Source organism: Ovis canadensis, chromosome X (assembly GCF_042477335.2).
Source record: "Ovis canadensis isolate MfBH-ARS-UI-01 breed Bighorn chromosome X, ARS-UI_OviCan_v2, whole genome shotgun sequence".
NCBI lineage: Eukaryota > Metazoa > Chordata > Mammalia > Artiodactyla > Bovidae > Ovis > Ovis canadensis.
Window position 1 is genome coordinate 58,817,194 of NC_091727.1, and position 20,344 is coordinate 58,837,537.

The 20,344-nt window shown below is 41.1% G+C and overlaps 1 protein-coding gene across 5 annotated transcripts in view; it reads left to right on the forward strand.

Annotated features, from left to right (window-relative positions):
- ZNF41 (zinc finger protein 41) overlaps positions 1-20,344 on the forward strand; it is a 42,173-nt gene that overhangs the window by 13,040 nt on the left and 8,789 nt on the right. For all 5 annotated transcript variants that reach the window (XM_070291702.1, XM_070291704.1, XM_070291703.1 and 2 more), the window contains 3 exons: positions 3,321-3,555; positions 16,269-16,389; positions 16,654-16,749. In XM_070291702.1, the coding sequence (XP_070147803.1) occupies positions 3,484-3,555; positions 16,269-16,389; positions 16,654-16,749 (289 nt within the window). In that variant the 5' untranslated portion in view covers positions 3,321-3,483. The remainder of the gene's footprint in view (positions 1-3,320; positions 3,556-16,268; positions 16,390-16,653; positions 16,750-20,344) is intronic.

Genomic DNA, 20,344 nt, shown 5'->3' on the forward strand with positions numbered 1-20,344 from the left:
GTAATACTCAAAATCCTCCAAGCCAGGTTTCAACAGTACGTGAACCGAGAACTTCCAGTTGTTCGAGCTGGATTTAGAAAAGGCAGAGGAACCAGAGATCAAATTGCCAACATCCGTTCGATCATCAAAAAAGCAAGAGAGTTCCAGAAAAACATCTGCTTCATTGACTACGCCAAAGCCTTTGACTGTGTGGATCACAACAAACTGTGGAAAATTCTGAAAGAGATGGGAATACCAGACCACCTGATCTGCCTCCTGAGAAATCTGTATGCAGGTCAAGAAGCAACAGTTAGAACTGGACGTGGAACAGCAGACTGGTTCCAAATCAGGAAAGGAGTACGTCAAGGCTGTATATTGTCACCCTGCTTATTTAACTTAAATGCAGAGTACATCATGCAAAATGCCTGGGGGGTGGGGGAATGAAGCACAAGCTGGAATCAAGATTGCCAGGAGAAATATCGATAACCTCAGATATGCAGATGATGCCACCCTTATGGCAGAAAGTGAAGAAGAACTAAAGAGCCTCTTGATGAAAGAGTGAAAGAGGAGAGTGAAAAAGTTGGCTTAAAGCTCAACATTCAGAAAACGAAGATCATGGCATCTGGTCCCATCACTGCATGGCAAATAGACAGGGAAACAATGGAAACGGTGACAGGCTTTATTTTGGGGGGCTCCAAAATCACTGCAGATGGTGATTGCAGCCATGAAATTAAAAGACACTTGCTCCTTGTGATAGCTTATGGTAAACGATGTCCAATTCGTGATCTCCGAAGAAGAAGATTTAGCTTTGGGACGAGGGACCAGGCTTGATCACTTAAGAGCTTTTGTGTAGCAGAGTATTAAAGTAAGAAAAGGGACAGAGAAAGCTTCTGACATAAACATCAGAAGGGGGATGGAGAATGCCACCCCTTGCAAGTGTTAACAAGGGAATTTTATACTTTTAAATTAATTATTACAATAAATCAAAAGAATGTCTCAAGTCTTTGAAAATTTTACCAGACCCAGTCCCATAATTTACACTGTAAGATATCAGGATTAGTCAGAAGGTTTTCAGGAAGGAGAAACTGTCCTCAGTCAGGATATACTGCTGTTGTATCCTGACTGAGGACAGTTTCTCAGAGTTTAAACTGAGCTGTTTGTGGTGTAATCATCAGCTTCATACTTAAAGAAAAAATGCATTATGTGACTGAGACTAAGGAATGCAGAGAAAAAAAGATGTTTGTCCTTTCCTCCTCCTTGAGAATTTCAGAGCCCTATCTCCGCTTTGAGAGCCCCAGGCCCCTTTCTCCTCCTTGGGGACCCCTAGGAGATCTTATCAATCTGCCTAGGAATTGACTCTCTCACTCGAAAAAAAAGCTATGACCAACCTAGACAGCATGTTAAAAAGCAGAGACATTACTTTGCCAACGAAGGTCCATCTAGTCAAGGCTATGGTTTTTCAAGTAGTCATGTATGGATGTGAGAGTTGGACTATAAAGTAAGCTAAGCACCAAAGAATTGATGCTTTTGAACTGTGGTGTTGGAGAAGACTCTTGAGAGTCCCTTGGACTGCAAGGAGATCCAACCAGTCCATCCTAAAGGGATCAGTCCTGGGTGTTGATTGGAAGGATTGATGCTGAAGCTGAAACTCCAATAACTTTGGCCACCTGATGCGAAGAGCTGACTCATTTGAAAAGACCATGATGCTGGGAAAGATTGAGGGCAGAGGAGAAGGGGATGACAGAGGATGAGATGGTTGGATGGCATCACCAACTCAATGGACATGGGTTTGGGTGGACTCCGGGAGTTGGTGATGGACAGGGAGGCCTGGCATGCTGCAGTGCATGGGGTTGCGAAGAGTCGGACACGACTTAGCGACTGAACTGAACTGAAGATTATATAATTTGGGGCCTATAGACTGCATTTATGTTGAATCAGTGAGTGATAATCTTGGGAAATCCTTGAAGAAACATAATTAGACATATGTGGGTAAGTAATTGGGACCTCTGTAGAAATTCTTGACGTTTTATAAGAGTTGGAGATTTGAAGTCATTGATCAGTCCATGAGAGTTATTGATTGGGACACTGAGGTGGTAAAAGATTCATTGCAAGCCTTGGATTTCAGGTCTTTGGGGGTCAGTTTTAGCAACCCTATAGGAGTCATTGATTGGGACCTATGAACATTGGTAATTGCAGGACCTTTGATTTAGTATGTGATGGTCTATTTTGGGGTTTATGAGTGTCGCTGACTCTATATATGGGCTGTGAGTTATAGAGTCCTATAGGAAGTCAGGTTGGACCCATTGAACAGATTAATAGTTGATTTTCTATTGAGGTTGTGTTGCCTGTGTTGTTGATTATTTGAAGAGCCTAAGGAAACCAGTTGATGGCACCATTTGGGACACAGTTTTTTTCAAGCAGTGTAGGTTACCAATTTAGGAGCCTGTGCAGACATGTTGACTTTCAGGGCCAGATGGGAATTGGAAGAGAGGGTACAAAGAGTTTATGTTTCCATCTTTGGCAAAAGAGAGTGGGCTCTATAAATTTCCCAGAATGTACACTGAATTATACAAAATACTGGTTTATGCATTTGTGATATGGTCACCCTTCAGCCAGAGCACTTTAAAGGCAGCAAGAAACAGAAATAATGTTTGTTGTGATTCTTCCACATATAGAATACCATATGGCCCAGTAGTTAAAGAAAATGTACTTTAGAGTTAGGCAGACCTGGGTTTGAATCCCTGTCCTTCCCCTAATCTAAGTAACCTTGGGGTAGTGTATATATATATATATACATATATATATATATATAGCTGCACCATGTGGCTTGTGGGATCTTAGTTCCCTGACCAGGGGCAAATTTCTTACTAGCTACAAACAGCTCTATCTGATGGTAAAGAGAATAATAGGAAAAAGTAATACCTAGTTCATATGATGAGTTTGAAAATTAAATGAAGTACTAACAAAACATTCCTTGCACCTTATAATAACAGCAATATTTAATATCAATGGGATGTGTTTTCCCAGTGCCAAATAAGAGTGAGTACTTTTGAAGTATCATGTCATTTAACTCTAATCGCCCTGTGACATGGGTGTTTTCATTCTCAGTTTTAAAGTGAAAAAACTCAGACTAAAGTGACTTCCCTAGATTCTAGCTAGAATACAGAAGAGCTGGAATTAAAATTCTCATTCATTTTACATGAGTTTTGTCCACATCCTACACAGGTGTTGGTCACTGAACACACTATCCAGTGTTAACTATTCTTTGGTGCCCCCAGGAAACACTTGTGGGTTGAATGCTGAATGCTGAATGATTGACCACATGGACACTGCCTTTCCAGGTTTTTTGAAATCTCTGCGGAGCCCTTGGGCCAGACCCCATAGTGAAGGCTGCAGGATCTTCCTTCCAGCTCCACAAGCTCACACTGAGTCCACCAACCAGCCTCGCCTCAGGGTCTCAAGAAGAGCAGCGTTGTGAGCAAGAGAGTCCAAGGGTTGAAGAAGATGCCAGCCAACCAGAGCTATCGCCAGTGGCCCCCAGACCTGGCTGCAGAGGGACAAGGCAGCATGTGTGAGGTGAGGAGGGAGAGGGCTTCAGGGGCAGGAGTTCATTCAGTGAGGAGATGGTTCTGACCTGTTGCTAGGGACTTAGGGCGGGGACAGGAGGGGAAAACTGCAGACTTGCTGCCCCTGAAATGAATCACCATCCCCCTGCTGAGGGTGAGCGCCACATGGCTGGTGTCCTGCGTCCAGATCCCTTCCTGTTTCAGTGGAAAATATGATGCAGCTGATGGAGGAAAGGTGGGATGGAAGGTCAGCCGCACAGCCTGGGGGAAGGGGAAGCAGGTCCCTGCAGAGTGTCTGTGGGTAAGATCCAGCTAGAAGTGACCACTGGCCCCAGCCATGGAGACACTATCCCTGATGCCCAGCATAGACCCTCCACTACCCATTGGCTCTGTGCACACACTCAGCTGATCCTCGGGGATTTGCTGATTCCGCCTCTATCCTGATCTAGGGAGAAAAGTCCCCTTTTTTGGAGCTTAGAGGATGGCAGGGTAGTAGGGTGAGCACAGTCTCTAGGGCCCTTCTAGTTCTTCCTACTCCTCTCAAAGATTAATAAAGTGGCCTGGGAAGGTACATGACTTGCCCAGGCCCCTGGGGTTTTGAGTGACAGCAGTGGACTGGTACCAGGTCTCCTGACTGTGTCCTCCACCCTCACCACACTCCAGCCAAGACCAGCTTTCCCACTAAAAGTTCCCTGGAAATTGTGTAAACAGAGGAATACAAGGGAGCCAGACCCTGCCCCACAGCTTCCAACTATCCTGAGTCTACTGTCAACTCTGGGGACAGGCTGGTTGTCACAGGAGCTCAGGATCATGTGGTCATTAGAATAACATTAAGCTTTTCAAACTTATTTTGATATTTATTTTTTAATAATTTCATTATTTAGAATATGCAGGTAAGTAAATAGAAGAAAATAAAACATTGCTTGTAATTTCAGCATTAGTCAAAGTTAACCATTGTTAGCATTTAGCTTCTTTCCATAGTTTTTTCCCTTTATATGTGCATGTATGTGGCTATGTGGATATATACATGTGGGGCTGAGAGTGTACATACATACCACACACATATACACAATACAGTTCAAGTTTAAAAATGAAACTGTAGTATTTGGTTGTTTCCTTCTTTAAGTTGGCACTTCAATATAATTTTCTAGACAGTAAATATTTTTCTTCACATGATACATAACATAAGAGCTTTTTAGCCTTTGGATAAACTATCATTTAACCAGTCCGCTGTATGTGAACTTAGGGCATTCGAGGTTTTCTATTGTGATGAAAACTGCTATGGTGAAATTCTTACATTTAAATCTTTTTGCCCAAGTCACTGAAGTTATATTTTGAGTAAAATGTATAGGGACATTGAATGATAAACAAACTGCTGCCTTACAGTAGGGCACTTCCACTCTGGAAAACTGTCCTTGTCTGGTTTCTGCTCTATCAGATCAGTCACAGACCCACGAGTCGGGGGTCACAGCAATGTGGTCCTCCCCAGTCCTTCTGCACATGGCCCCTTGCCCAGCCAATGTGTGGGAATTTCTGGATGAATGATTCTGGTCTCTGCAAGGCACAAGACTCGTGTCTTCCTTCCCAACCATAGACTTATTTTTTAATTTAATTTATATTTTTAACACCAAAAACATGTTTGCATTGGGGTATAGCCAATTAACAATGTTGTGATAGTTTCAAGTGAGCAGTGAAGGGACTCAGCCATACATATACATGTATCCATTCTCTCCCAAACCACCCTCCCATCCAGGCTGCCACATAACATTGAGCAGAGTTCCCTGTGATATATAGTAGGTTTTTGTTGCCAACCATAGATTTATGCCCCCTGTTCAAGAAGAAATGGAAATGACAAAGACCCTGGTGAATGTTATTTATTCACGTATTTATCTGTTAAGTTCTTAGTTTTTTTCATTAGATGTCAAGAAGCAGGAAAATGGGCAGAGATACCACGAAACCAATAAAAATGTCCCCAGGGGTAAGGAACAGCTAGTTGGGCTAAGAAATAGTGACTGAAGCTGAAAAACATGAAGAGGAGTCAGTAAAAGAAAGAGAGATAGGGAATAGCCCAGGGAACATCTAGAGGGACCATGGTGCACATACTTCAGATGGAAGATAGCCAAGGGGCACAGGAGACAGGTGGGAGTGCAGTGGAACAAACAGAGGCAATGGAAAAACAAGAGCCAGAGGCCAGAGAGCAGCAAAGAGACCAAGAAACAGTAGTCTAAGCTGGAGAAGTTTTAATAGTGGGGAGCACGCAAGAGCCAGAAGGTATGAGAACAATCAGAAAGATTTCAAAATAGGAGGAGAGACCAGGAGATAGAGGAATCAGATAGCAGCCAGAGGGAACAGAGACCAGCCAGAGGGATGAGGAAACAGAAAACTCAGCTAGATGGAAAAAACAAAAATGTTTGGTGTGTTGGGTAACAGCCTGCCAGATAAGCCACTTCAAAGATACCAGGGGTCAGACGGAAAATCTGAGGGGGTGGGGAAAGGCACTGGTACCGGGGGACAGGAAATGGGGAGAAATGGGAAAGATGAGCCTGGGAGTAGGCAGCAGCCAGAGGAAGCTGCTACCAGCTGCTGAAGCTGCGGAACAGGTTGGAGGAGCAGGGAAGTGACAAACCCATGGGACAGTTGGAGAGACAGAAAGGGGCCTCCAAAGCTGAGCAGTAGCCAAGGGCACCAGGGGCAATAAGGAACAGTCGCTGAGGCTGGGGAACAGCAAAGCTGTGCTGGGTGTGCTCTAGAAGTTCTGGGGCCTAACCAGAGGACTAGGGAACAGCACAGTGGGCATCAAAAGTGTACCTGGTATTGGATAGTAGCCCGAATACTAGCGAACAACTAGAGAGACTAGAGAAGAGCTGAAAGGCATAGTATCCATTCCCAAAGCCAGAGGCCCCATGTAGTGGGTACTGGGGTTAATAGAGAGTTGCAGGAGCCAGGGAACATCCAGAGTTCCAGAGGGATAGGGCAACAGGGGCTTCCTGGGATGTGAGGCTTCAGTGCTAAAACAGGGAAAGTCCTGGGCATACTGGGACAGTTGTTCACCTTGCCCAAGAAACAGTCAAAGGAACCGAAGGTCAGACATAATGCAAATGATGGAGAAGATGAAAGTACAGTGTCACAGAGCACACAGAAGTAGTATACACTGATGATCAAGAGCCTAGACTAGGAGCCAGGTAGACCAGTGCTCCACAGAGTGTGGTCCATGGACCAGACACAGGAGCATCAGATGAGAGCATATTAGAAATGCATTCCAGGACAGCCTAAGGGACAGGAAAGAATTGAGTCTAGAGAGAAGTCAGAAAACTCAAAGGGCAGTCAGTCTGTGTCAAGTAGAAGGAATGAGAAAGCCTCATCAGGACCAGGGAGCAGTCAGATGGAATGGGCACAACCATAATGGTACCACAGACTAAGGATCAGCTAGAGGGACAGCTGCCAAAGGGAACACAGGACAGTCAGGGGCACCAGGGATCAGTCGGAGGGAAGAAGAAATAGGAGGCATGGAACAATGAAACAAGGGACCATCAGAGGAAGCAATAAACAGAGGCATCAGGAAAGAGACCAGAGGACACTCAGAAATAACAAGAAACATTTAGAGGGAACAGTAAACAGGGACCAAGGAAGAGTCAGAATGGGGACCATGCAGAGGAAACAAGAGCCAGTAGAAGGAGCCGGAGACAGGAGACAGGGACAGGAGTGGGCAGGGTAAGCAGGCAAAGACAGCGGGAGGAGTACACAGAGAACAATCTGATGAGAAGGGGAACAGCCAGAGGGAGCAGGAAAGACCAGGGCACCCCCAGCTAAGTAGGAACATGCAGAGAAGTTGGGTATCTAGCCCTGAGTAAGGGCAGAGTGAACTACATTGTACTTTTTCAGGCAGCCTAGTAAGTGCCCTGAGAACGCGTCTGCTAGGCTGGGATAGGGTTTAGAAGGGCAGGATCATCTCACAGTAGGTGATGGACAAGTGTGCTGGGGCAGGAGTGAGAGCAGCCCTGAAGCTGGAGGACTGAGCCCCAGCAGGCTGACTGCAGAGTGGGACAGAGCAGATGGCCAGGGACAAAATGGGCAGTGATTGACGGATCCTGGCAGCATAGTGTGCCCCAGGGCTGAGAGTGCAGAGCGTTCTAGGACACAGATGACCCTGAAGGGAGACACTGCTGTGTGGTTCACTGGTGAGCCATCAGGGGCTTAGCAGGGATCCTCACATAGGATGAGGAAGTCCTTGTAGGGGTTCTGGTGGTGGCAGAAACACAGGCCATCCTCCATGGTGGAAATGGGCCAGAAAACCATACCTTTTAATATGTGGCTGGTGAGGCTAGAATCTGGATGGGTCTGTATTAGCAACTTTGTATCCTAATTGCTAGCTCCAAAACCCCCTGTCCATCACCTCACATAACCCCTCCCAGGCAGGGTAGAGTCCGAAAAAGTGTCTTATTTTGGTGGGGAAAGGGATGGAAGTGGGGCATCTGTGCCTGGCAAGATCTTTGTACACTTTCCCTGTGTGAATCCAAGGGAGGGAGAGACAGGTGAAGATGGTCTTTTTGTCTGCCAGCTTAGGCTGTCAGAGTTGTTAAAATGTTTCACAGTGTTTGAAAAGGAATACATATATGTATATATAATACATACATATATATGAATATATATATATATGTTTGCTGTATACCTGAAACTAACACAACATTGTAAATTAACTATCATTCAATAAAAAAGTTTTTTTTAATGTTTAACAATGCCAAATGGTAGAATATTTTAATGTTTCCACCCTAGTTGGCAACTAGCCACCCCTCCTCCACATCTGAGGCTCCTCCTCTGTGTCACCTACACACCTCCCAGTCTGTCCTGGCTCAGGTCACAGGCAAGAGAACAAGGATCAGGAGGGTGGGCAGGCAGAATGAGAGCTTCCCTCCAGCCTGACCCTGGGACTTGCCCTGGGTAAGTGCCCTTGGGCAGTGAGGGAGAGCAGGTCAGGTGTGTGGCTAGAGGCTCCGGTGGATTTCCTCTTCTTGGCAACCTTCAAGGCTGTGCCCGGGAGAACTGGTGGGTGGAGAAGTGCTGGGCATGGCCCAGTGCTTGTGGATCTCCCTCTGGAGCTGCTGGTGGTGGAGCAGGTACTGTGAGTTCTGTGCCTGCTCTGTGTCCCTGCGCACTTACTAATAAGGGCCCCCAAAGAACAAAGGATCTTTCAATGAATAAAGGCTCCTCATTTCCTCATAGCTGAATCACTAGATCTTGTCTTTATACTTAGTGCATTTTCTGTCCTGTTTAGGAAATCCTTGCCTTAAATGAATGTTCATCTATGTTTTCTCCTGAGTTTTAAAGCATTGATCATTTTGAAACTTGATTCTTTTGCCTTTCACCCCAAATCACTGTTAACATTTTGTCACATTTGCTTTCTCTTCTCAATTTATGTATTTATGTGTATGATGTTGTTCAGTCACTAAGTTGTGTCTGACTCTTTGTGACCCCATGAACGCGAAGGCTCCTCTGTCCACTATCTCCTGTAGTTTGCTCAGATTCATGTCCATTGAGTCAGTGATGCTATCTAACCGTCTCATCCTCTGTAACCCCCTTCTACTTTTGCCTTCAATCTTTCCCAGCATCAGAGTCTTTTCCAGTGAGTCAGCTCTTCACACATCAGGTGTCCAAAATATTGGAGCTTCAGCTTAGACATCAGTCCTTCCAATGAATATTCAGGGTTGATTTCCTTTAGGATTGATTTATCTCCTTGTAGGCCAAGGGATCTCAAGAATCTTCTCCAGCACCACAGTTTGAAAGCATCAATTCTCTACTAACATACCATTTGTAAATAGTTTCCCCAATTGTCACAATACATCCTTTTTGGCATTTCTGCCCGATTTAGGATCCAGTCCAGGCACATGTATTGTGTTTAGTTCTCATGTCCCTTTAGCCTTTCTGAAAGAGTTCTAGCCCTTCCTTGACTTTCACGACACTGATCATTTGGAAGAATGTCCCTCATTTTGGGTTTGTTTCTTGCTTCCTCATAATTAGATTCAGGTTATTCATTTTTGTCAGGAATATCACAGAAATGATGCTGTGTTCTCAGTGTGTCATATCAGCAAGCATTCAATATTAATTTGTCCTTTATTGATGATGTTAACTTTGATCACCTGACTAAGATGTTGCCTGTCAGGTACTAAATAAGTTACTATCTTTCTCTTTGTAATTAATAACTATTGGGTTGGCCCAAAAGTTCATTCAAGTTTTTCTGTAACCTTTTGTGGAAAACCCTGAATGAACTTTTTGGCCAACCCAAAATTTTGTGGGAAAATACTCTGGGATTATGTGAATATCCTGTTTCTCATGCTTTTGTCCATTGATTATAGCATCAAGCAACGATTCTTGCCTGTAGCAATTAATAACTGTGCTATTTTCCTAATGGTGTTTTTCTGATTCCATCATTTCTTCTATATTGATTAGTTGGCAGTCTCATATAAGGAAAAACATTCCTTGCTCTGAGTGCTGAAAGGACGATTATATGCCAGGCACAATGAGCACACTTTGATTTACCATTTGTCACTAATAGGAACTAGAACTTCTTGGAGAAATGACTTACTCTGGGGTTAGAACAGAGAAAAGTACAAAATGATATAGAAGAACTCATTATGCTTGGAAGTAATGAAGCACTCAAATGATGGGAACATGTCAGAATGACACAGGAGCCACTTTTAAGGAGCTCCCTCTGGTCAAATCTGGGACAATTTGAGTAGCAAAAGAAATCATAATAGTAATAGATTATTACCTACTGAATAAAGTAGAAAGTGACCAGTCCCTATGGAGAACAGTGTGGAAATTCCTTAAAAAACTGGAAATAGAACTGCCTTACGACCCAGCAATCCCACTGCTGGGCATACACACCGAGGAAACCAGAATTGAAAGAGACACGTGTACCCCAATGTTCACTGCAGTCCTGTTTATAATAGCCAGGACATAGAAGAAACCTAGATGTCCATCAGCAGATGAATGGATAAGAAAGCTGTGGTACATATACACCATGGAATATTACTCAGTTGTTAAAAAGAATACATTTGAATCAGTTCTAATGAGGTGGATGAAACTGGAGCCTGTTATACAGAGTGAAGTAAGCCAGAAAAAAAAAAAAACACACCAATACAGTATACTAAGGCATATATATGGAATTTAGAAAGATGGTAACAATAACCCTGTATGCGAGACAGCAAAAGAGACACAGATGTATAGAACAGCCTTTTGGACTCTGTGGGAGAGGGCGAGGGTGGGATGATTTGGGAGAATGGCATTGAAACATGTATAATATCATATGTGAAATGAATCGCCAGTCCAGGTTTGATGCATGATACAGGATGCTTGGGGCTGGTGCACTGAGATGACCCAGAGGGATGGTACGGGGAGGGAGGAGGGAGGGGGTTTCAGGATGGGGAACATGTGTATACCCGTGGCAGATTCATGTTGATGTATGGCAAAACCAATACAATATTGTAAAGTAATTAACCTCCAATTAAAATAAATAAATTTATATTAAAAAAGAAAGAAAGTGACCAGTCCCTATAATAGGTAGGTAGGTACACAGGTAGGCAGATAAACAGGAAAGAAGTGAATGCTCCTTTTGTTTCTTTTTTTTTTTTTTTTTTTTTCGTTTTTGGCTGTGCTGCACAACCTGCAGGATCTCAGTTCTCTGACCAGGGACTGAACCCGGGCCACAGCAGTGAAAGCTTGGAATCCTAACCATTAGACCACCAGGGAACCCCTGTGAAGGCTCCTTTTTAATAACATCTTGATTTTTTTTGCTGTGCCCCTATTCCAGTCTTTCTGAGGATAATTTAGTAGTTTGTTAAAACTTTCTATTTGGAAATAATTATACATTTACAGGAAGTTGTGAAGATGGTACAGAGAGGTCTCATGTAACCCTTTACCCAGTTTCCCGCAATGCTTACATCCTGTGTTACTAGAGTACAATTATCACAAGCAAGAAATTGACATTTCTGCAGTGTGCTTGTTATTCTCTGCCATTTTACACATGTGTAGATTCCTGTATAATAATTACAGAATTATTCCATCACTGTATAGGCCTCTACTGGTGTTTACATTTTATCAGTTAGAGTGAAGTGTAGAAAACTTAGTTCCCTTTTAAGTCCCTTTACCCTCACCTGTTACTAATATCTTAAATATTTCCTCTATATACATGGAGATCCACATCATAAAAATGTTATACTTTTTGCTTTGACCTTCAAATGTAATTTAGAAAACCCAACAGGAAAAGGAAAGTCTATTGTATTTATTAATATTTTTTCTTTTTCCATTTTTCTTCTTTCCTGATGTTGCAGGACTTCTTTTATCATCTCCTTCCTATTTAAAAAGCTTCCTTTAAGGGTACATCTGCTGCCAACAGATTTTCTTAGTTTTCCTTCATCTGAGAATATCTTGATTTCCCCCTTTGTGTCTTCTTTCTTAATGACAGCTTTATTGAGATATAATTCACCTACCATACAATTTACTCATTTAAAGTGTCCAATTCAGTGTTTTTTATATGTTTATGGGTATGTGCAACCATCACTAAAATCAATTTTAGAACATTTTCATCACCTCAGATAGAAACCTCATACCCTTTAGCCATCACTCTCTTCCACCTCACCTCCCTGCCTCCTCCAACACTAAGCAATCACTAATATGCTTTCTGTCTCTATAGACTTCACTATGCTGGACATTTCACATTAATTGAATCATATAACATGTGATTTTTGTGTCTGACATCTTTCACTCAGCATACATAAATCATGATAATAATAGGTTATAACCCACTGAATAAAGTAGAAAGTCACCAGTCCATATGATAGCTCCTTAGGTATATATGTAAGTAGGCAGATAGGGAAGAAGTGTAGCATGGACATGTTGTAACATGTATCAGTATTCATTCCTTTTCATGGCTGAATAGTGTTCCATTGTTCAAGTGTACCACATTTTGTTTATTCCTTTATCAGCCAATGTATATTTGGATTGTTTCCACCCTTTGGCTGTTATAAGTAATACTGCCTGTAAACATTTTTATGTGGGCATATATTTTCGTTTATCTCAAGTATACATACACCTAGGAGTAGAATTTCTGTTTCATCATTTGAAGAACTGCCAGACTGTTTTCTAAAGCAGCCACATTAGTTTACATTCCCACCAGCAGTGTGTGAAGTTTTCAATTTCTCCACATCCTCACCAGCACTTGTTATTATCTGAGTTTTTGGATCTAGCCATCCTAGTGAGTATGAGCTAGTATCTCATTGTAGTTTTGATTTGCATTTCCTTGATAATTAATGATGCTAAGCATCTTTTCATGTATTTATTTGCCATGATATTTCACTTCTTAAGGATAATTTTGCCAGGTATGAAACTCAGAGTGGACAGTTCTTTTCTTTCAGCACTTGAAAAATGTTGTGCCACCTCTCTCTACCATGGTTTCAGATGCCGTCAATGTATTTTTCCCCTATAGGTAAGGTATCATTTCTCTCTTGCTGACTTCAAGATTCTTTCTATGTCTTTAAGTTTTCGGAAGTTTGACTATAATGTGTCTTGGTATAATTTCTTTGGCTTATCCTTTTGGGGTTTGCTCAACATCTTGAAACTCTGTTTATATCTTTTACAAAATTTGAGAAATTTTCAGCTATAATTTTTTCAAACATTTTTCAGCCCCGTACTTTCTCCTCTTCCCGGGACTCTGATGACATGAATGCCAGATCTTTTTTTATAGTCTCAGATTTCCCTGAGGCTCTGCTCATTTTTTCCCATCAATTTTCTTTTTGTTCTTCAGATTGGATCATTTCTATTGTTTTATCAAGTTCTCTAATTCTTTCCTCTGTCCTCTCTATTCTGTTGTTGAGCTCATCCATTGAGTATTAAAATTTTAGTTATATTTTTCAGTTCTAAAATTTTCATTCTGTTCTTCTTTATATCCTTTTTTATTATGAGACTATTTTTGCATTTAAATACATTGAAGCATTTTTATGGTGGCTACTTTACAATTGTTGATAACTCTAACATCTGTGCCATCTCAGCCTTTTCTCATTCCAGTTGAGATTTTCCTGCTTCTTCACATGATGCCTGATTTTCAGTTATGTCCTGGATATTTTGGGAACTCTGAGATTCTGGATACTATTTAAATCCTATTTTTTACCAAGCTCCCTCCAATACTGTTCTACAAAAAAAAAAAAAAAAGGAGAATCTCCTTTTTACTGCCAGGTGGAGGTGGAAGTTCAGGTCCCTACTTGGCCTCCTTTGACGCCCCAGAGGGGACAAGCATCTTGCTGCTGCTGGGTGGATGTGGAATTTCATGCTCCGCACCAGACTATCTCTTTCACCATCCTGGTGGGGAGACAAAAAAGGCACCTCATTACTGGGTTGGGGATAGAAGTTCAGGACCCCCCCCCCAAATTTACAGTGGCCTAAATTTACACTGTCAGAGAGGGGCCTCATTATTCCCAGGCAGGGATGAAAACCAGGACTCCCTGTTTAGCCTGTACTGATGGGAATGGGGATGGGGCAGTAATTATCTAAATTTTTCTCCCTTGTTACATTGCCCCTTTCCTGGTACTTCGGCTAGAGAGAGCAGACTTTCTTGAGGCTGTTTTTTATCTGCACCATTTGGCATTCTGGATTGCCAAATTCTCCATCACCAAGTCCAAGACACATGGAACAAAAAGAAAACTCAGGGAAATCACCACTGTGTCACTCCTCAGGTTCCAAGGTCCCTAACCAAGTCTCTCCAACTGATAGTCTTCGTTTAACATGTAATGTCCAGAGATCATAGCTGTACTTAGTACCAGAAATAGGCAGAATTCTGTCTATTCCATTTTGGACCCATGGGTAATTTTTAGCTTATTTTTTAAATAAGTAATACATTCACATGGTTCTCTCTCCCAATCCTACAGATCTCCCTAACCAAAAAACCAGTCTTGATTAGTTGGTGGGCGTGTGGTATATGGTTAGAGATTATGCAGGTAAAAGCAACTAAGAAAATATCCTTGATATTTTCCCACAAAGAAAGCAGATACTATTATGTTACTGTTAACTTAAAACTTTTTATCATGAAATATTACATACATTTTGAATAATGCTGCTGTAAATACTCTTGGACATGCCTCTTGTTGCACATGAGCAAATATTCCAGTTGAGCATATTTCCATGGATGGAATCACTGTGTCCTTTTGTATGCATGCTTCAACATTACCAGGTGAAGCCAAAATGCTTTCCAATGTGGTCATACCAATATACGCCTCCATCACTTTGCCCCTCCTCACCTCTCTCCCCACCAGTAACCACTTGTTTGTTCTTTATGTTTGTGAGTCTGTTTCTGTTTTTGTTATATTCACTAGTTTGTTTTTTTAGATTCCACATATACGTGATATCATACAGTATTTGGCTTTCTCTGTCTGACTTACTTCACTTAGCCTAATACCCTCCAAGTCCATTCATGTTGTTGCAAATGGCAGAATTCCATTCTTTTTTATGGTTGAGTAGTATTCCATTGTGTGTGTGTGTATATATATATATATATATATATATATATATATATACACTACATCTTCTTTATCCATTCCTCTGCAGATGAACACTTGGGTTGCCTCTATGCCCTGGATATTGTAAATAGTGCTGCTATGAACATTGGAGCACACATATGTTTTCAAATTAGTGTTTTCATTTTCTTTGGATATATACCCAGGAGTGGAACTGCTGAATCATTTGGTAGTTCTGTTTTTAGTTTTTTCAGGAACTGTTTTCCACAGTGGCTGTACCAATTACTTTTTCTCCACATCCTTGATATTGCCAGTCTTCTTCATTGAAGACATTGTAGAAGTTGTGTAATGGTAACTCATTACTTGAATGTACATTCTCTGGTTACTAAGGAGGTTGAACTCTTTTTATGTTTATTAATGCCTTGCATTTCTTTTTTCATAAAATGCTTGTTCAAATCTTTTGCCCACTTTTCTACTAGGTGGCCTCTTTTTCAAAAATTGGTTTCTAAGAGTTCTTTACATTTCTCTAGATAGGAGCCCTTTGTCAGTAATATTTACTGGAGATATCTTCTATTTGGTGGATTTTCCTTTTTTTCTCTTATAATATGGTCTTTTTTAAAAATAGAAATTTTAAACTTTATTATAGACAGATATCAATCTTTTCTTTATGGTTAGTGTTTTTTGCATCCTGTTTGAGAATTATTTTCCACAATCCAAGATCATAAAGATATTCATCTATGTTTTTTTTTCCTGTTACCTATTAAAGGTTTTATTGTTTTGCTTTTCCCCTCAATACATTTCTTTGAAATGCCTTTTAGACCCCTTTATATCTTCTTATGTTGGTTGTCCAAATTTTTTTTTTCAAGTTGTTTTTTATTTTAGTCAATTCTATATTGCCATTGGCTGGCACACAATCAACCAGTAAATGTATTATGTATATAGTTCCTACATTAACTTGAGGACTTAAAGGGAGCCTATTTTAATCCTTATTTTTGAAAAAACAGGGACTGAATAAATAAATGAATGAATGTAATACATAGCAAATGTCTAGATACTTTAGTGTGTTTTTCTCTCACAAAATAAAATGCAAAACTGGGTGCTGAGTGAAAAGCCTACATGATACATTATGGTAAATATCCTTAAAAACAACTAACTTCCTAGTCCTCTTCCTCCATCGCCCAGTGCTCACCATGTCATCTTGAATGGGACTGTATTTTTACAGGTGTCATTCGAGGATGTCACTGTGGACTTCAGCCAGGAGGAGTGGCAGCATTTGGACCCTGTTCAGCGGCGCCTGTACTGGGATGTGACACTGGAGACCTACAGCCACCTGTGTGCAGTGGGTAAGCACAGCTGCCCTATGCACTTTCTGGGGGCCTCAGAGAGGCTGCCTCCATTCTCTGCTGCTGAAAGCTCTGGGGCATCTGAAGTGTGTAACGGTGTCATCTTTGATTTGCCTGAGATTCTTCAGTCCTTTTACACTTCTGTGATTATTACTCTATTCCCAGGGAATGGGATTACTTTCCTGAAGAACAAATAGAAACGTGGTTGAAAGGCCTAGAAACCCAATTAATGGGAACCAATCCTGTATCATGTCCTGTTCACAGGTTACCAAGTTCCCAAACCAGAGGTCATCTTCAGACTGGAGCAAGGAGAGGGATCATGGACATTGGAGAAAGAAACTCCACATCACAGCTGCTCAGGTGAGTGAGTGTAACCTGAGAAAATGGGGGATGTGGAGTGGATCTGTTTTTCTAGGAGAGGCTGATCAACCTTTGAAAGGCTCTGAAGATAACCTGTCTTGAAGGCTCTAAACTTTTGCAGTCACTTGGAGAGAGTTGACAGAAGCCCCTTTAATACCCGAGGGCCAACTCCCAAGTATGACCCTCACCAATATCCACTGTCTTCTTTGCTTTTTGATAAAAGAGCTGTCTCTAACCTCTGTACCCTCTGTACCAGCACATATATAGCACCCCATCTTACTGGAGTGGGTAGCCATTTCCTTCTCTAGGGGATCTTCCCGACCCAGGGATTGAACCTGTGTCTCTTATGTCTCCTGCATTGCAAGTGGATTCTTTATCACTAGTGTCACCTGGGAAACTATTTTACCTGGGATCTTTTATTCTTCCTACTCCACTCCCACCCTCTTATCTTAGGTTCTTTCCTTGTACATTCAGGTATTTTAATTTTTCTTCCCTTTTATTCTAATTCCTCATATCCATTCCTTATGCCTCCTCCCACTGGTAACAGATCTAATGTATTTGATCTTTGAATTTGTGTGGTATTCTCTTAAAGCCTAAAGTATGAGTTTACTTGTGGTTGTTGCTCAGCCGCTAAGTTTGTGACCCCATAGACCGCATCATGCCAGACTCTCCTGTCCTTTACTATCTCCTGGAGTTTGCTCAGATTCATGTCCATTGAGTTGGTGATGCTATCTAACCATCTCATCCTCTGCCAACCCCTTTTTCCTTTTGTCTTCAATCTTTTCCAGCATCTGGGTCTTTTACAGTAGAACACTATGCTGCATAGTATTCCACAGTGTGCCAGTACCACATCTTACTGAACCATTCGTCCAGTGGTGGAACCTAGGTTTTCATTAATGCCCATCTAAGACAAACAATTCTACAATACATTTCTACACAAATTTTCCTTTATAGAGTGTGAGATTTTCTCAGGGATGTATAGAAAAGAGGGTTTGCCTGAGATCATTGTATATTCTCATCCTGAATGTTTCTCATTTTTTGGCCAACAATGGGTATAAAGTGGAATCTCATTTTTTATTTCTCATTTCTCCAGTACTTAGTTTGAGCATTTCATCACTGACCTGTTGTGGTCTCTTGAGTTTCGCTCCTTTGAGTGACCTTGCTCATCTTCCCCTTGTTTTGATTAAATTTACTCTGGTTCACACTGATTTGCATCCAGTTTTTTTTTTTTTTTTATTTTCCCACTTTTCCAGGCATCTCCTCATTATCCTCATAAATGAGATTTCCCCATGAAGACTGTCTACTGTTCACCAGTCTTATATATATGCAAGGATTCATCCATCCTGAAATTCTGATAATTCTGTTTTTGACATCTCAAGTCTTTTTTTCCCTAGTACTTTTTAGCACTATATTTAGCTACTCAGAAAGTTCCCTTGAGATGTTTCTCTTACTACTCAATATATTAGAAATTGAAATCATTACCTCATATATCAGAAGCCCTTCTCACTTTTCAACTTTTGTCACATTCTGTCAATGTTTCTTAAATCTTTCAGTCATTTAAAATTAATCACTCTACAGTTCCTATTGCTTTTTCATTTTTGCAAATATTTTTAGTTCTCAATCCATCTTCTTTGTTCTGAAAGGTTGTTGCTGAGCCGTTAAAGATGCCAGGATTTTTGGCCTCCAGAGGAGAGAAATTCAATCCAGGGCCTGTGATGAGGCTTGATCACTCAGAGCTTTTGTGTGATAAAGTTTTAATAAAATATAAAAGAGATAGAGAAAGCTTCTAGTCTTTAGCCAGAAGTTATGTAGCTACTAGCAAAAAGTCAGACATGACTGAGAGACTGAGCTAAACTGAGCAGGCTGCTAATTAGAGAAAGGAAATGTCTCAAAACTCAGAGACTGGCACCAGGCCCCTCACCCACAACATGCATTTTGAGATAATATTGGCACAAGGTGAGTTGTCCTGGGCCATAAAACAACTGACATGAATCTTGAAGAAAGGCAGGTTTCCAAGCAAAGACGTAGTCTCATTAACATAGCTTAACAGAACATTTGCATGAGTAAAACATATTGGTTTGTCAAGTCGGTTCTGAGGCTTAGGCGGAACTGACTTGAAGAAAGACAGAGTCTAGGGTAAATGCATTCATTAACATAGCTAAAGAAAAATATTTCCATAAGCTCAAAGTTTGAGAAAAGTTAAGTTCAGGTGGAACCAGGTGTTGTCATGGCAGCACAGAATTTTAAAAGACACCCGCTTTTAAATTTGTATGTGTGTCAGTCACTCAGTCATGCCCAACTCTTTGCAGCCCCATGAACTGCAGCCCACCAGGCTCCTCTGTCCATGAGATTTTCCAGGCAAGGATACTAGAGTGGGTTGCCATTTCCTTCTCCAGGGGATCTTCCCAACCCAGGGATCGAACCCGGGTCTCCTGCACTGCAGGCAGATTTAAATTTGTATAGAAAGGGGAAAAAACCCTGACATTTGTAGTTTGTTTCCTCTTGCAGCTTAAGACAGAGATTAAAAAATGTCTGACACTTGCAGCCTATTTCCTCCGTTTGGAGACCCCTAGCCTTCCTGCCTGTTACCCTCTGAGTTTCATCCAAAACCAGCTCCATATTTTCTTATGCCTGGATTATAATTTTTCTATTACTGATTATAGTTGCTGATTCCATTCTTTTTATTAGTTCACTTCAAATACTAATGACAGATTTCATTGCCTTAAATGTTTTTATTTTGACATTAGCTTTATGAAAAAAAACCTAATATTATTCACATATAACTGTTCATTCAAAAAGACAAAAAACATGGTCATGTATTTCCAATTCAAACGTGTGTCTGAATGTTTTGTATAACCTTTGTGCAACTCCACTTTTAACATATCTTATGATTCTGTGAGGTCTATTTTTATTAATAATTCTATGAGTTTTGGGGAATTCCCTGACAGTTCAGTGGCTAGGACCCAATGCTTTCACTGCTGAAGGCCTGAGTTCGATTCCTGGTCAGGGAATAAAAATCCCACAAGCCTCAGAGTGTGGACAAAATAAAATAATAATAATAATAGTTATATGAGTTTTGACAAATGCATACAATCATGTAACCACCACGATAATCAAGATATAGAACAAAAATTATCTCAGGTCCTTTATTGTGTCACTCCTTCCCACTGCTTACAGACCTGGAAAATACTGATCTCTTTTCTGTTTCTGTAGTTTTGCCTTTTTAAGAATGTCATATAAATGGAATCATACAGTATGAAGCTTTTTGAGCCTGGCTTCTTTTACTTAGCATGATGCATTCAAAACTTACTCCTACTGTTATGTTTTCCATAGCTTGATTCCTTTTTATTGCTGAGTAGTATTCCATAGCATGGATGTACCACAGTTCATCCATTTACCAACTGACGGGTATTTGTCAGTTTGATTAGTATGTGTCTTGGTGTGTTCCTCCTTGGGTTAACTGCTTGGGATTCTCTGTGCTTCCTGGACTTGGTTGACTATTCCCTTTCCCATGTTAGGGAAGTTTTCAGTTATATCTCTTCAAATATTTTCATGGGTTCTTTCTCTCTCTCCTCTTTCTGAGACTCTGTATTGT